Source organism: Triticum aestivum, chromosome 6A (assembly GCF_018294505.1).
Source record: "Triticum aestivum cultivar Chinese Spring chromosome 6A, IWGSC CS RefSeq v2.1, whole genome shotgun sequence".
Taxonomy (NCBI): Eukaryota; Viridiplantae; Streptophyta; class Magnoliopsida; order Poales; family Poaceae; genus Triticum; species Triticum aestivum.
In genome coordinates, this window is record NC_057809.1 from 495,005,839 (window position 1) to 495,022,316 (window position 16,478).

General features: G+C 46.9%; 2 protein-coding genes across 2 annotated transcripts; one reads left to right on the forward strand and one right to left on the reverse strand.

The window, feature by feature from the left end:
• The first annotated feature begins 1,716 nt into the window (after positions 1 to 1,716).
• Positions 1,717 to 6,748, forward strand: LOC123128076 (ATPase family AAA domain-containing protein 3-B). Its single transcript, XM_044547989.1, has 7 exons — positions 1,717 to 2,049; positions 2,125 to 2,220; positions 2,863 to 3,283; positions 4,166 to 4,256; positions 5,115 to 5,451; positions 5,537 to 5,685; positions 5,981 to 6,748. The coding sequence occupies exons 1-7, from the start codon at positions 1,732 to 1,734 to the stop codon at positions 6,477 to 6,479; spliced, it is 1,911 nt and encodes a 636-aa protein (XP_044403924.1). The 5' UTR covers positions 1,717 to 1,731; the 3' UTR covers positions 6,480 to 6,748.
• A 449-nt stretch (positions 6,749 to 7,197) lies between these two features.
• Positions 7,198 to 9,076, reverse strand: LOC123128077 (uncharacterized). Its single transcript, XM_044547990.1, has 3 exons — positions 8,820 to 9,076; positions 7,895 to 8,077; positions 7,198 to 7,614 (listed from the first exon to the last, which is right to left on the reverse strand). Exons 1-3 carry the CDS (start codon positions 8,880 to 8,882, stop codon positions 7,387 to 7,389), a joined length of 474 nt encoding a protein of 157 aa, XP_044403925.1. The 5' UTR covers positions 8,883 to 9,076; the 3' UTR covers positions 7,198 to 7,386.
• Between the last annotated feature and the right edge of the window lie 7,402 nt (positions 9,077 to 16,478).

Here is a 16,478-nt window from a genome sequence, read left to right on the forward strand (position 1 = left end):
GTTTCATTATCATGGGTGCACCATCATCCTCAGTTGTTCCCTTATAGGGTAGATGCTTGCATGCTTTGATCTTTCTTTCACATGCCAAAAATAAAAAAGACACATACATGAACAAAACACACACCCAACACATTTTCTAAATTACACTATGATAATTTTGTGAACCCCCCAAAATCTCCGTTTACTCACTGTTGTATGTATGACAAGCACCGAAGGCGTTCCTTTGTAGCAGCACATGCATGAGTGTGATGCAGAACTTGCTGCTCGCCGAAGGTGGGAGACATAACACACATCAATGGAAATTGTAAAATGGGGTTGAGCGATGGGTGACACAGATAAGGTTGCATATGGTTCTTGCGAGTTGTTTTCAGAGAGCGCATCGATCACACATCGTATGATAACCTTTTGATCCAGCGGTTACGCACCCGACTGACACGATCAAGCGATCAACCGGCTGAACACTGGTGTTTTCCTAAATCATAGCCACATCATCAACGAGCTCATCATGATGTCGGGATCACATTAACTCCACAAGAACAAGCAGTATGGGTTGCACCACACTTTAGCCCATAAAGTTGAACTATTCGGGCCATATAATATTTGTTCCATTAAATAAGAATATATTCATTTTTAGTAAAAAAAACATAATACCAAAAACAGTGAGGACTAGAGGAACCAACATATTTCATGGTTGAACAACAACAAATTGAGCTTGTATAACAAAACATCAATTTTATAAAAGAACATGCTACACTTTGTCTAGTTTATATAAGTGACATGAAGAGGTAACATAGTTTTGCATTATCACTTCTAGGTCTGTACACAAAATTTCCAGGTTCTCCACTAGAGAGCCCGATCGGACGACGGGGAGTGCGCTAGGCAGACGGCGACGTGAGGCGAGCGCGGATGCCCCCAGGAGGCGGGTAATTCAACATCATTTAAAGGAGTAATTGTTGTCAAAGTAAAGATACTTGATGTATTTGACCTAATTTTACATATCTTTATGGCCTAAAAAACCAGCCAATGAAATGATGAACCATTGGTCCGACTAGTGAAAATCCAAGCCGACAACATCATTGATTTAGCCACAGGTTCAGTATTTAAAACTATGAAACCAGGGCAGCACCGACGGTAGGTTTGGAGGAGCCATGACCACCAAGATGGCAGGCCGTCGTCCTCTAACAACCTGGTGCATCCTTGGGCCGAAGGGCGGCCAAGATCATTCCTCTTGGCAATGATGTCGTATGGGAGGCAGTGCTGCTTCAAGATGGTATCTGCGGCGAGCAGCTATAGAAGTCTCGTGGACCAAGGGAAGTAGCTTTTGACTCGAACGCGTTTTCATTTTCTGTCTAGGGTCTTCTTTGTTAGTTTTTGGGATCCCTTTGTTATTTCCTGTTCCTGTAGGGTCCTGTGTGTAAAATGTTCCCTACAATTCAGCAACGGTTGCGCAGTTAAAATATAAAGAGAGAAGTTCAAAAAAAAGAGAGAGAAATATCCGAGGCGAAGCCCGTCTTCCGCATCAAGAAAATCGAGAAGCACCTTCACGAAGAAAAAGGAAAAGGAAAACGAGAAGAGCAGTCCATCTTCTTGGGCCGCAAGCCGAGCTGGAGAGACGCCGTCCAAGCACGCACAAATACGCCCGCATCTCCCACCACGTTCTCGATCGAACCGGCGGGCCCCGTTAAACCCTACACCCGCAACCCCCCCCCCCCCCCCCCCCCCACCAAAACCATGGCCGCCGCCGCCGCGAAGGTCGGGGCCGCCGTCCTCTCCGCCGGGGCGGCCCTCGCCGCGTCCTCCCAGAGGGTGAACGCGGAGGGCGGCTCGGGGTTCCGCTTCCCCGGCTTCTCCTCCCCCGCCCCCGCCCCTGCCCCCGCACCCGCCCCAGGCGGGCCGCCGCCCGCCGCGCCCGCCGCGGAGGAGGCGCCGCCCAAGCCCCGGAACGACAACCCGCGGACCACCGCCGCGGGGTTCGACCCCGACGCGCTGGAGCGCGCGGTCGAGCTGCTGCGCGAATTCGAAAAGAGAGATGATGCTGATGTCAAAAAGGTAGGTGTTCGAGGGCCGGGGGGAGGCTCAGTTATGTCTGTGCTTTCGTTCTGACGTTGACACATGGTTGTGCAGTCGTTCGCCCATGCTAACAAGCGGGAGGAGACGCGGCAAGCGGAGTTCGCTGCAAGGAAGGCCGACTACCTGAAGGAGGCTGCGCAGATCGAGCTCGTGAGATTACTTTCTGTCATCTCGTTGTTTGTTCTTACTTCGTTGGTCATGATCCTTTGAACGAATTGGCATTAGACTCGCACTGTTGCAAGAGTTGGCAAATATCTTCCGAACGATTTCAGGCATTTCAATATCACGAGGTGTTGTGTACATTACTGCTAGTACTTTCTGTTCCATTTTACTTGTTGGTTGGATAGCGATAGTCTAGACCAAGCAAGGGGCATATGCAATTTACTAGGTGTTATCCAAGAATGGAAGAAAAGGAGAATTAAATTCAGGTCCAATGGTGTACTCTTCAATGAGTTAGGGGATGCCACACACAATAATTGCCGATCTTTCAGTGGCACACACACACACGAAAATAAAACTGCTATTTATGTACTATTCTCTTGCTTCCCGGTAGTTCGCATGGAGTTTTTGGTACTTAATTGCGATGCATATATATGTTTGCTACTTATAATCCTGTGGATACCAACTGCTTGACTGAAATCAAGTTCTACTGCATCCTATTTTATTACATGGTGTAAATGTTTCAGATCATGCCCATTTATATGTATTTTACTAAACATATATCTTCACTGCTAAATTTATTTCTTGTATATTTGTGTGTTTATGTGGAGTTGCCTTTTGTCACATTTGCAGGAGAGGACACGTGTAGAGTATGAAGAGAAGAAAAAGCTTGCGCAAAGTCAAGCTGAAATAAAGGCACAAGTAGCTCGATATGAGGATGAGCTACGAAGGAAGAGAGCGCAGCATGAGCATGAGGCACAGAGGGCAAGAAACCAGGAGCTCGTGAAGATGCAAGAAGAATCTGCAATTAAGCTAGAACAGCTGAGACGCCAGAGTGAAGAGGAAATCAATGAAATACGGAGACGGACAGAGAAGGAAAAGGCACGAATAGAGCAGGAGACTATGAGACTGCAAAAAATGGCAGATGCGGAGGCGAAAGCACTTGAACTGCAACTGTCTGAAGATGTGAAACGGCGATTGCTTATTGAGCGGGCAAATGCTGAGCGGGAGAAGTGGGTCCAAGCAATAAATACAACTTTTGAGCATATAGGAGGTATACCTTAGCAAGTTGCTATTTCCACATGCTTATTGAATATAAACATGTGAATTTCTTGGATGTTTTCTACTATAAGCTATTTCTACATGTTTGGATCGCATATGTTGAATGGGTAAACCATTCCAAAATTATGGCCTTAAGTTTAAACCTAGGGCAAATTACCCCAGGTGAATCTTTAGCACTTACTCTGTCTAGAAATATTTATGTTTCAGTGCAATTAGTAAGGAGTTAATTCCAGAGATCACATGTTTTTAGACGAAAAGAGATCACATGTTCCCTTCTCTTATTCCCTCAAGTGCGCATGAATTAATCTCTAAGCTCACATGTTCTCTTTCTCTCTAATGAATCACATGCACGCTGCTCATTTCCCATGTATGCACTGTTTGCACTTATAAGTGATGTTGGAGTGCAGCTTCAACTTATCCAAGGTGATTAAGATATTCCTGAGAAGTGGCATTATAGGAGAAGTGGAGTTAGAAGTGCGTATAATTTTTAAACTACCTACATATTTGGATAATATGAGATGGTAAACACCAGATATGGAGCCAGTAATTTGGACACGTGGGAGCCAAAGAGATAGCAATCCCGGAAGAAATACATTATATCAAGTGTCAATTGACATAGTGCCGCAACATATGTTTGGCAATAATGTTGATCCGTTGTGAGCATCACCAAATCACGACTGGTAGCAGACTAGTTGACAAAACAATCATAGTGGTGGCAGGCTGCCTTTCACTTACCCTAGTGCCGAATGACAAACCATTTATCTAGTCTTTTGTTGTCTGAGCACTTGGGTCTGCACGGACTGGACCTGAGTGTCTAATAGTGCTGCAGTGCTATAGGAAATTCCGGTCTAACATTTTTATTTTGACATTTTAGGTGGTCTCCGGACGATATTAACTGATCAGAATAAGCTAGTAGTAGCAGTTGGAGGCGCAACTGCACTTGCAGCTGGGATTTACACAACAAGGTAAAATTCATAATTGTACTCTCTATGTTTGAACTTCAGACATAGCGATTGGTAAATGACCATAAATTGAAAGGTATGCTCCAAGTGTATCTTGACCTTGTAAACTAAGGAATTAATTGCTTGAAACTGCTGTTGTGCATCCACTACCATAAATTGAAAGGTATGCTCCAAGTGTATCTCGACCTTGTAAACTAAGGAATTAATTGCTTGAAACTGCTGTTGTGCATCCACTACCATAAATTGAAAGGTATGCTCCAAGTGTATCTTGACGTTGTAAACTAAGGAATTAATTGCTTGAAACTGCTGTTGTGCATTCACTTGATTGCAAGTTGCAACTTCTAAAATGTACTCTGTAATTCACAATGTAAGTACTTCTAGAATTTTTACCAATTCAGTCATTTCTAGGTTTGACCATCTGTAAAGAAGGAATTACTGTCATTCATGACATCAAATTGATATTACTAGATTCATCACGAGATATTTATGTGAGGCAACCTAGTTGCGTACATTGAAGACAAAATGACTCACATTGTGAATCTATGAGACCATTTTGTGCCACAATAATACTGGAAGCTATTATATTTTGTTGGATTCTTGTAAAAATTATAAAGCAGTATTACTGAATACTGATTGCTCTTCTACCGTCAATCCACTGTTCTTCATTTCATGTGCCTTGGCCCTTCTGGTGAAGACTGTTTTGTGTCAAAATGAACATAGTTCTTGACCTTCTTATCCTTTATTGCTGAATCCAATCTTGCTTTCTTTAGCCCCAACAACACAAATTACATTTTGTAGTTATATTTATATTTTTCATTTGTGCATGTGATGCTCTTATACAATTAACGCATTTGCCTCCAGGGAAGGTGCAAGAGTAGTCTGGGGTTATGTTGACCGTATTCTGGGTCAGCCATCACTGATCAGAGAGTCATCACGAGGGAAGTATCCTTGGTCAGGTGTCCCTTCACGTGCTATGAGTACTGTGACTAGCAAACTGAAAAATGGGAGCAATCTGGGGAAGGATGGGAAAGGTTTTGGTGATGTCATTCTGAATCCATCTCTTCAGAAGAGAGTGAACCAACTAGCTAATGCCACCGCAAACACGAAGCTTCACCAAGCCCCCTTTAGGAACATGCTTTTCTATGGGCCTCCTGGCACAGGGAAAACAATGGCAGCAAGAGAACTTGCTCGCGAATCTGTAAGTTACACAAGCCAATTCCCTGTGAGCACTAATGCAATAATTTGAAATATTATAAGTTCACTAACATTATAACCATTTACAGGGACTAGATTATGCACTGATGACTGGTGGAGATGTTGCACCATTAGGATCGCAAGCAGTCACCAAGATTCATCAGTTATTTGACTGGGCAAAGAAATCTAATAGAGGTTTACTCCTCTTCATTGATGAAGCTGACGCTTTCCTGTGCGAGTAAGTGATAGTCAAATCTTCAGACTACTGTTTGTTAACTAGATTCCATGATATCATGTGATTTTGCAGCATTTGATATTTCAGAAAGTATTTGAAATTGTCGTGTAATTGCTAAACATCAGCAGTAGAAGGGGTAGCAATGTTGTGGCTATTTCTATCCTCTATAATTGTCATGTCGCTTCTTCCTATGTCCGATACCACTGAGATATAGCTGCTCTCAAGTCCTGTACTTCTTGTTGGTAATATGTTTTGCCTTCACCCAACTGCAGCATTTGACATTTCTTTAATTCTGCAGACGGAACAAGACATACATGAGCGAAGCTCAAAGGAGTGCTCTGAATGCTCTCCTTTTCCGGACAGGTGACCAGTCCAAGGACATTGTGCTTGCACTAGCAACCAACCGGCCTGGTGACCTTGACTCCGCTGTTGCTGACCGTATCGATGAGGTTCTTGAATTCCCCCTGCCTGGGGAAGAAGAGAGGTCCAAGCTTGTCAAGCTATACCTTGACAAGTACATAGTGAAGGCTGGCGAAAAGCGAAAGGGCTTGTTCAGCTTCTTCCGCCGCCAGCCTCAGAAGATAGCGGTGAAGGGGATCACCGACGAGTTGATCCGGGAGGCTGCCGCCAAGACCGACGGCTTCTCTGGAAGAGAGATTGCGAAGCTGATGGCGAGCGTGCAGGCCGCTGTGTACGGGAGCACGGAGTGCGAGCTGACCCCGGGCCTGTTCCGCGAGGTTGTAGATTACAAGGTCGCCGAGCACCAGCAGAGGAGAAAGATAGCTGGTCATGCCTAGGAGTAGATTGCTACAAATGTTCAGTTCGGGAGAGAGTGCCTGGACGGGGGGCCGGTGATTCACCTGCCTCGTCTTCGCTGATTCTTTTTGCTTTGCTATATGCTGACACCTGGGCGGAATTTTGGAGGCTTACATGTATCTACAACGTGAACATGATGCACTTCACTTCAACAAGCTCGGCATTTTTCTGTTCTATTTGTCCGCATACACTAGCCTTTGGTGGCATGATTTGATTTTACTAATAATATAGTCATCGACAGTCGCTGTAACTTTGATTGGGCTCTTTGCACCTGTCGAGAAACTCGACCAATATTTAGAGCCGCCCCTTACGAAATTAAACATAGGGGCATATTTGTATCAGCAAAATCTTTTTTCCTCCTTTTTCTTTTGTGAAGGGAAGATCCCGGCTTTTGCATCATGGCGATGCACACAGCCGACCCGCACCATCTCCCCTCCTTAAACATCATAAGGCATTTTAGTAACACATCGTATTTTATGCAGCGGAGAACTAAAATACTCCCTCTGTGAACTAATATAATAGTGATCTAAATGCTCATATATTAGATTACTCCCTCTGTAAACTAGTATAATATAATAGTGATCTAAACGCTCTTATATTAATTTACAGAGGCAGTAGTAAATTATAAGGAAGGATCATAGCAGCAGTGCTGCTCAAAATGAATCCAACCAACCCAATTTCGTCTTAAACAAGTAAATGTGATGATGCAAGTGCAGATTTCTTTTCACTGGTATATAAAGTGTGTACATAAATATATAGAAACAATCCACACAAAAGCCTGTTGCTAGTTGCAACCGGAGATTCAACACGGCTGTATCCACAGCTCGTAGCGACGGTGGTGATGGAAGATACAACAATGTACAGATATAGTCGAGACGGCATCCAGGCTCATTCAGCAGGGCGCTGGGTCTCAGGCACGTCGCACTCGTCAAGCAGCGCCAGGATGTTATGCTCAGGGGCGCTCACGGAGGGCAGTATGGCGCGCCTCCGGAGCGCAGACCGCGACCTTGTGGTGCTGCTGTCGGGCTCGAGCTGTGATCCTTCCTTCACGACCGGAAGGTCTGTCCTCGGCCTCCCGCCCGCTGTAGACATCCTCTCTTGCCATATCCTCCCATCCTAGCAACAATCAATCAATGAGTAAAGCCAGTAAGGAGCCAATATGCTTGTACTATCTGGTGCTGGGAATATATAGAGAGAGGAAAGATCAAACTTTCAAGTATATATAAAAGCCGGCATGTCGTCACAGCTGTATTTCTGCTACACAAGTTCGCTACCATGTTTGTCTTTGTGGTAGTGATATCATATTCTCCCGTGGTTCTTGCTGCTTGCAGTGGACTACATGCGTAACACAATACAAACATGCAATCATTCAAAAACGAGACACATCATGGCTTACATGCAGTATAGATGGCTCAGGAAGCGGGCATTTCACTGGTTGGTCAAGGTTGACAGGCTCCACAGGGTGCTCCACCGGCTTGAACTCGATGCCGACCTCAATGCCGTGTGGGCTATCTCCAGGATCGGCTGCCGGCTCAGACTCCCCGGTCTCCATGTTGGGCGCCAATGTCTCCACAACCTCCTGCACCATCAGAGCGAAATTCGTCAAATTAGTACTACCAATTTCATTTCCCAAAACTGTTAACTCACTAGAGCAGTTGGGCAAGACAGCCAAGAGGTAACAACTGCTCTTGGATTTACCAAATCAATCAAGAACAATAACCGAGTAATACAAAATTTAGGATACTAACCTAAAAAGGTTGGATTACATTTAGGATATTAACATAAAAAGATCAAACTTTCCCCAATATAGCACAGAATACTCCTTTTTTTTTCTGACGAATCCGCAAAGAATGTTATGCTACGATGTTCTCGAATTCCTACTATTCTCCTATACTGCCCACATCATGGATTCATGCTGAGATTGTGAAATCCAAACCTGAGATCGGTTCTGATTAATCCATGTAAACAAGCGCAGCAAGCATATACGTAGTAGGTTCAACTCTATCTTGAACCGTACCAAACAAAATCAGCTAAAGCAGAAATCCTCCCTAAAGGAATCCTAATTTGAAGAACAGGATGAGGAAAGCGGAGGAGCTACCGTGTGCTGGAGACCGCACCATCCACTCATCATGAGACGAATACGGGATCAATCGAAATAGCTCAAATCTGAAACTTCCAGGAGCTAAAACAACGTAGCCTTTACATACCGTATCTACAGGCAGATCTCTCCTCTGGGCAAGTAAACTAGGGAGCAAGTAGGAATAGAGTAGGGATGGGCACGATAGATAGGAGACAAGAAAGGAGGAGAAGGGGGAGCTCACTACGGCACTCTTGGCGCGGCGGTGGCCGGCGCCGGAAGAGAACCTGGAGAAGATTCCGACCATCGTCCCCGCGGCTGCCGCCAACCGTCCTGGCTCGAAGCTTCGGAAAACTGTTTTTCTTGTGCAGGGGAGCGCTGATCGATCGAGTGATTGACTTGTCGGAGTGGCTTTAGCTCCCTCCTTTTTTCCCCATCTGGCCTAAATCGCTAAAACTACACACAAATGTGACGGATTGGTGATATTGGGAAAGTGGGGTATCTCGTTCCTCTCTATCTATTTATTTTGAGCAAACAATCAGACTTCACTAATTAATACTCTCTCTATATATATATATAAACTTTTATAGTACATCGTTAGGAGTAATTAATTAGATATAGTATATATTTTTTTTAAAGGGCGCTTATAGGCGCCGGCGCACCGGCCGAAACTTTCGGCCGGTCCAGCCCAGGCCATTGGATGTGAGCCAGGCGGCCGTTGGATCCAGGCAAAAAAAAAAAAAAATAGATCGGCCCCAGCTTCTTCTTCCTCGCGCAGGCGGCCTGGATCCGCATCTCCCGCTCGGGGAGCACGACGCCGCGCCTCCTGTCCCCTCCGGTGGTCGTCCCCATCGTCAGTCCCCACCCTCGCCGGTCATCCTCGTCGCCCACCGGACCCCGCCCTCGCCGGCCGTCCTCGTCAACGGTCCCCCACCCTCCCGGCCTCGTTCTCGCCTCGACCAATGCACCAGCTCCACCTACGATTGCAGCTCTTGACGATGAAGGTTGTAGCTCCGCCGTCCTCGCCATTGATGCTCGCTGCAGGAAAAATACGTCGACGGCGGCCGTGAGTCAATCAACACCATTTGAATGGATGTAGCAAAAGAATTCACCGGTAGTAGCAAAATCAAACTACGGGTGCAGCAAAAACGACGTCGCCACCTTCGCGAGGTCGCAGCTCCGCCTTACATGGATGTAGCAAAAACTTCCAACGGTAGTAGCATAATCCTGCTACGGTTGCAGCAAAAAAATCATTGTCGTCCTCGCGAGGTCGCAGCTCTGCCTGATGGATGTAGCAAAAAGCTTTGCCGGTAGTAGCAAAATCCAACAACGGTTGCAGCTTTCCCTTTTTGTGCGTGCCGTTGAAGCTTTCTATGTCTATGGTTGAAGCTTTTTTCAACGGGTGTTGAAGCTTTCCTAGGTGACGGTTGCAACACTTGTATACGCGGGAGGATCTGGGCGCTGCGAGCTCCCTCGGTCGCCGGCGAGATGGGATGGTCGCCGCGAGCTCCGAGCGGGGAGGGGAGCGCGTGGCGCTGCGACCGGGGGACGGGGGGGGGGGGGGGGGGTTGGAGGGGGGGGAGGAGGGGGAAGGGAAGAGGAAGAAGGGGATCGGGAGGAGGAAGAAGAGGATCGGGAGGAGCGCGAGCGTACGATGCGCTGCGCGTCGCTTCGATCGAGTGGCCTGCGTGGGACCGGCGGAACGGTTCGGCCGGTGCGCCGTTCCTAAACACTTCCCTTTTTTAAATGGAGGAGGACCCGCTGCATCTAGACGATGCATGCAACCACTTTATTAATTATTCACACAAGACCTTATAAAATCATATAACAGTAAAACTAAAGCCACCGTCTAGGCAATATCTGTTGCTACTCTTATCCAGTTGATATAGGGATGCTGATAGTGTGGGCCTAATACCAAACAGACCTCGCAGACAAACCTAACATCTAAGACCTGAGGTCCCAACCAGGACGTCTGCCGGGTATGGGACATCCATCAGTCCGGCGCAGTCCTCAACCAGGACGCCTACCGGGTATGAGGCCGCCGCAGCCACCTGCCACCAATCCATCTTCAGTGCCGTGCTGCTGCATCTACCTTGCCCGGTCTAGCTGCCGTCGACGCCACCACGACGCCAGACAACGCCACCATCCTGCGCTCGTCCATCATCACACGCCCACCGGCGAGACCCCGCTGCTCCATGCCGCTGAGACCCGCGTTGTCGGTGTGCCAGATGCCACGCCGCTCCCCCGACACGAAACACCACCTGCTGCCACTGGTCCCATCCCCTCCGCCTGCAGTTCCTCAAACCGAGCACCCAATCGCCCCAGGCGATGCCTCCAAGAAGGACACGACACACGCAGTGCCGCCGCCGTCAAATCTAAGGAGATTTAGGGTTTTCACTCGGGCATGAGGTCGGGGTGGAGGGCAGGGACCTCGACGGCGCCTGCAAGTAGGAGAACGGTGACCCTGGTCGTCGTCACCGTCGGGATGAACGAGTCATCCAGAGTTTCCTCCGGTCTGATGTCATCTCTACCAGCCCCGCGAACGCACCGAGGCCGATGACTGCGATCATAAGCCACCAAGTGCAGCGGGAGAGAGCCTGCAGCGCGGAGAAGATCCACCGGTGACTCACGCCCACGCGGTAAGACGCCGTCCATCCACCCCTGCGAACGTCGCCAGCCGAGGACGCCGTCGCCATGCTTAACGGGGCCGCCGCCCCTGGTCCAGGTTCCTCCGCGAAGGCCGGAGTGGCGAGATCCACCGCGAGCGACGAGATCCGGCACCGCGCGGTCGACGCCATCGCCCAAGCCCACTGTCGACCGATCCCGCTGTCGCCGGGAGCCCGCACGCTGCTGGAAGTCCCACACCCATGGATCTGGGCACCGCCACGAGTCCGCCGCCTCCGGGATCCGCCACACCGTCAGGAGGGCCACACCCCGCGGATTAGGACGCCCGAGCCGCCGTGGATCCGGGAACGGGAAGAGAGACCCTCCACCGCCGCCGTCGCACGCACGGGCTTTGCCTGACGCCGACCATGGAAAGCGGCGGAGGGAGAGAAGGGCGCTGGAAGGATTAGGCGGCGACGACGGTGGAGCCCTCCCGAGTTGCCCGAGAGGTACGTGGATAGGGGAGCCCTCCACGGAACAGAGTGTGGCAGGCCAGATCTCCAAATACTCGTTACATCAAAAGGAAAAAAACCCAAATACTCGTAATGGGACTATCCTAACTAGTACTGCCTCCGTCCCAAAATAAGTGTTTTAACTTTGTACTAATCTATATCTCTACTATCTAAAAAATAGATAAGGTTCCTTTTCCTGCCGTTGGACCATGTTCCGCCCTCCCCTACGTTCGCCCATCGTCCTACTACACATCGTAAGCCTCCTCCCCCGACCAAACGAAACCGGATTGCAAACAACGCACACAACACAACGAAAGAACCAGCGAAAAAACCCATTCCAAAGGAAACACACGCACATAGCGACCCATGCGGCCTCTCGTCTACCTCCTTACTCGGATCACTCAGATCCCGCCTGACATGACCATTAACGCCGCCATCCACTGGTTCCACCAACGCCTTGGCATTGTGGCCTTCCCAGCCACCTCTTCACACGCCTCATGATGCCCCAATCCTCATCTCCATGTGCCATGGCCTCCCCTGCTATGTCGCCGCCGCACAGTCTCCATCGACATCCCCTTCTTTTTGGATCCGGGTGCCTGGGTATGCTCGTCCGTAGCATGATGGGCGTTAGAGGGCACCGATGGGACACCGTGATGTCCTCACAAAATCTCCCCATCTCACATCGAGGGCTCCACATCTCTGGCACACCGTGTTCACTAGAGGCAGATGAGCGCGGATGAACAACGGGGATTTTTCATCTGGGCTCCCAGCATGGGCGCCCTAGGCGGGTCAACGGAGGTGTGGGCACGACAAAGAGGCTCAAGGTAACAACGTCCATAGAGGAGTTTGTGGCCGTTGTCCACGGGTTCACCTCCAACACGATGCACAACAGCTGTGCTTGAGCAGAGGGGTAGCAGCCACAACAACCTGGAGGTACCACTAGGGAGATGGCTCATGTGGAGATTCAATTTGACCAACCGCTTCACGCCCTTCCCGCACCATGTCATGATTATCCTCGGCTAACTCCTAGGTCCGTCATCCCTCCATGCCCGTTAATTCCTCTTTGCTAAAAATTACTAGACCACTTTGCTAACTTTTAGCGCTAAAACTGAAACATACACACATGTATCTCTATTATCTAAAAAATAGGTAAGGTTCCTTTTCCTACCGTTGGACCATGTTCCGCCCTCCCCTTCATCTGCCCATCGTCCCACTACACATCGTAGGCCCCCTCCCCCGGTTTTCCCCTGACCAAACTAAACTGGATTGCAAACAACGCAGACAACGCAACAAACCAGTGAAAAAACCATTCTGAAGGAAACGCACGCACGTAGAGACCCCCGCTGCCTCTCATCTCCCTCCTTACTCGGATCGCTCAGATCCCGCCTGACATGACCATTAACGCCGCCATCCACTGGTTCCCGCCAACACCTTGGCATTGTGGCATCCCCAGACACCTCTTCACACACCCCATGATGCCCCAATCCTCATCTCCACGTGCCATGGCCTCCCCTGCTACGTCGCTGCCGCACAGTCTCCATCAGCATCCCCTTCTTTTTGGATCCAGGTTCCTGGGTATGCTCGCCCGTAGCACGATGGGCATTGGAGGGCATTGATGACCCACAAGTATAGGGGATCTATCATAGTCCTTTTGATAAGTAAGAGTGTCAAACCCAACGAGGAGCAGAAGGAAATGACAAGTGGTTTTCAGCAAGGTATTCTCTGCAAGCACTGAAATTATCGGTAACAGGTAGTTTTGTGATAAGATAATCGTAACGGGTAACAAGTAAATAAAGTAACTAAGGTGCAGCAAGGTGGCAGCAAAGGACAAGCCTGGACAAACTCTTATATAAAGCAAAGCGCCCCGAGGACACATGGGAATTGTTGTCAAGCTAGTTTTCATCATGCTCATATGATTTACATTTGTTACTTTGATAATTTGATATGTGGGTGGACCGGTGTTTGGGTGTTGCCCTTCCTTGGACAAGCCTCCTACTTATGATTAACCCCTTTCGCAAGCATCCGCAACTACGAAAGAAATATTAAGGTAAACCTAACCATAGCATGAAACATATGGATGCAAATCAGCCCCTTATGAAGCAATGCATAAACTAGGGTTTAAACTTCTGTCACTCTAGCAACCCATCATCCACTTATTACTTTCCAATGCCTTCCCCTAGGCCCAAATAATGGTGAAGTGTCATGTAGTTGACGTTCACATAACACCACTAGAGGAGAGACAACATACATCTCATCAAAATATCGAATGAATACCAAATTCACATCATTACTTATAACAAGACTTCTCACATGTCCTCAGGAACAAACATAACTACTCACAAAACATATTAATGATCAAGATCAAAGGAGTATTAATTATCATTAAGGATCTGAAAATATAATCTTCCACCAGATAAACCAACTAGCATCAACTACAAGGAGTAATAAACACTACTAGCAACCCATAGGTACCAATCTGAGGTTTTGGAACTAAGATCGAATACAAGAGATGAACTAGGGTTTGAGGAGATGGTGTTGGTGAAGATGTTGATGGAGATTGACCCCCTCTCGATGAGAGGACCGATGGTGATGACGATGGCGATGATTTCCCCCTCCCGGAGGGATGTTTTCCCGGCAGAACAGCTCCGCCGGAGCCCTAGATTGGTTCTGCCTAGGTTCCGCCTCGAGACAGAGGCGCTTCGTCCCGAAAGCTTCCTCCGGATTTTTTCCAGGTCAAAACACACCATATAGCCAAAGATGGGCACCGGAGGCCTGCCAGGGGGCCCACAAGGTCGAGGGTGCGCCCTCCACCCTTGTGGCTGGCTGGTGGCCCCCTCTGGTACTTTCTTCGCCCAATATTTTTTATATATTCCAAAAACATGCTCCATGAAGTTTTAGGACTTCTGGAGTTGTGCAGAATAGGTCTCTAATATTTGCTCCTTTTCTAGTCCAGTATTCCAGCTGCCGGCATTCTCCCTCTTCATGTAAACCTTATAAAATAAGAGAGAATAGGCATAAGTATTGTGATATAATGTGTAATAACAGCCCATAATGAAAAAAATATCAATATAAAAGCATGATGCAAAATGGACGTATCAACTCCCCCAAGCTTAGACCTCACTTGTCCTCAAGCGAAAGCCGATACCGATAAATATGTCCACACGTTTAGAGATAGAGGTGTCGATAAAATAAAATACGGACATGGGGGCATCATGATTATCTTTAGAACATCAACATATAATGCCATATAATTTCTTATGCTAAAATAACAATTCGTTCACAAGGTAAAGTATGAATCAAAAATTTTACTGAAAAATAACAAACTATGATCTCATTCATTGAAGCAATTGCAATTTATCATAACACCGGAAAGAGTCAATTAAAGATCTTTTCAGTAAGTCCACATACTCAACTATCATTTAGTCTTTCACAATTGCTAACACTCACGCGATACTTATGGGTTCAAAGTTTCAATCAGACACAGAGAAAGATAGGGGCTTATAGTTTTGCCTCCCAACCTTTTACCTCAAGGGTAATGTCAACAATAATACTTTATGAAAAACCTACGTCCGAGTGGATATATATATCCGGATCTCTCCAACATATAGTGCTTGCCAAAGGAAAAAGTGCAAAAAGGAAAGGTGATGATCACCATGACTCTTGTATAAGGATAGGAGATAAAAGTAAAAGATAGGCCCTTCGCAGAGGGAAGCAGAGGTTGTCATGCGCTTTTATGGTTGGATGCACAAAATCTTAATGCAAAAGAACGTCACTTTATATTGCCGCTTGTGATAGGGACCTTTATTATGCAGTCCGTCGCTTTTATTTCTTCCATATCACAAGTTCGTCTAAAGCTTATTTTCTTCACACTAATAGATCATACATATTTAGAGAGCAATTTTTATTGCTTGCACCGATGACAACTTACTTGAAGGATCTTACTCAATCCATAGGTAGGTATGGTGGATTCTCATGGCAAAACTGGGTTTAGGGATGTTTGGAAGGACAAGTAGTATCTCTACTTGGTGCAAAGAATTTGTCTAGCATGAGAGGGAAAGGCAAGCTCAACATGTTGGATGATCCATGACAATATAACTTCTATTTGGATATAAGAAAACATAACCTATTATGTTGTCTTCCTTGTCCAACATCAACTTTTTAGCATGTCATATTTTAATGAGTGCTCACAATTACAAAAGATGTCCAAGATAGTATATTTATATGTGAAGCCTCTCTTTCTTTATTACTTCCTATTAATTGCAACAATGGCCAAAACTATGCTTGTCAACTCTCAACAACTTTTATTCATCATACTCTTTATATGTGAAGTCATTACTCCCCATAAGATCAATATATGAACCTGTTTATTTCTTTTTATTCTTTCCTTTTATTTAACTCCCTCAAGATCATAGTAAGAAAGCAAAGCCCTTAACTCAAAACTACTCTTCATTATATATCTCACGGACTCGATTACATAGAGGGAACATAAAGCAAAACTCAAAGCTAGATCATAATAAAACTTTATTCTACTATATCAAGATGTAACAAAAAGGACCAGACTAAGAAAAATGATAAAGATAAAGATGTGATGGTGATACGATACCGGGGCACTCCCCCAAGCTTGACAGTTGCCAAGGGGAGTGCCCATACCCATGTATTTAGATCTCTTTCTTCGGAGGTGTTGATGTGATATTCTTGGCAATGATGCCCCTTAGGATACGATTCTCTTCCTCGAGCTTATTAATTTGCTGCTTAAGATCCATTACTTCCTTGCGAAGTTTACCCGT

Coding starts and splice junctions, on each gene's coding strand:
- LOC123128076 (XM_044547989.1), top strand. CDS start 1,732: ATGGCCGCCGCCGCCGCGAAGGTCGGGGCCGCCGTCCTCTCCGCCGGG. Junction 3,284..4,165: donor AACTTTTGAGCATATAGGAG/GTATACCTTAGC, acceptor TTGACATTTTAG/GTGGTCTCCGGACGATATTA. Junction 5,452..5,536: donor GAGAACTTGCTCGCGAATCT/GTAAGTTACACA, acceptor AACCATTTACAG/GGACTAGATTATGCACTGAT.
- LOC123128077 (XM_044547990.1), bottom strand. CDS start 8,882: ATGGTCGGAATCTTCTCCAGGTTCTCTTCCGGCGCCGGCCACCGCCGC. Junction 8,078..8,819: donor GCCGCGCCAAGAGTGCCGTA/GTGAGCTCCCCC, acceptor CTGATGGTGCAG/GAGGTTGTGGAGACATTGGC. Junction 7,615..7,894: donor CTGAGCCATCTATACTGCAT/GTAAGCCATGAT, acceptor GATTGTTGCTAG/GATGGGAGGATATGGCAAGA.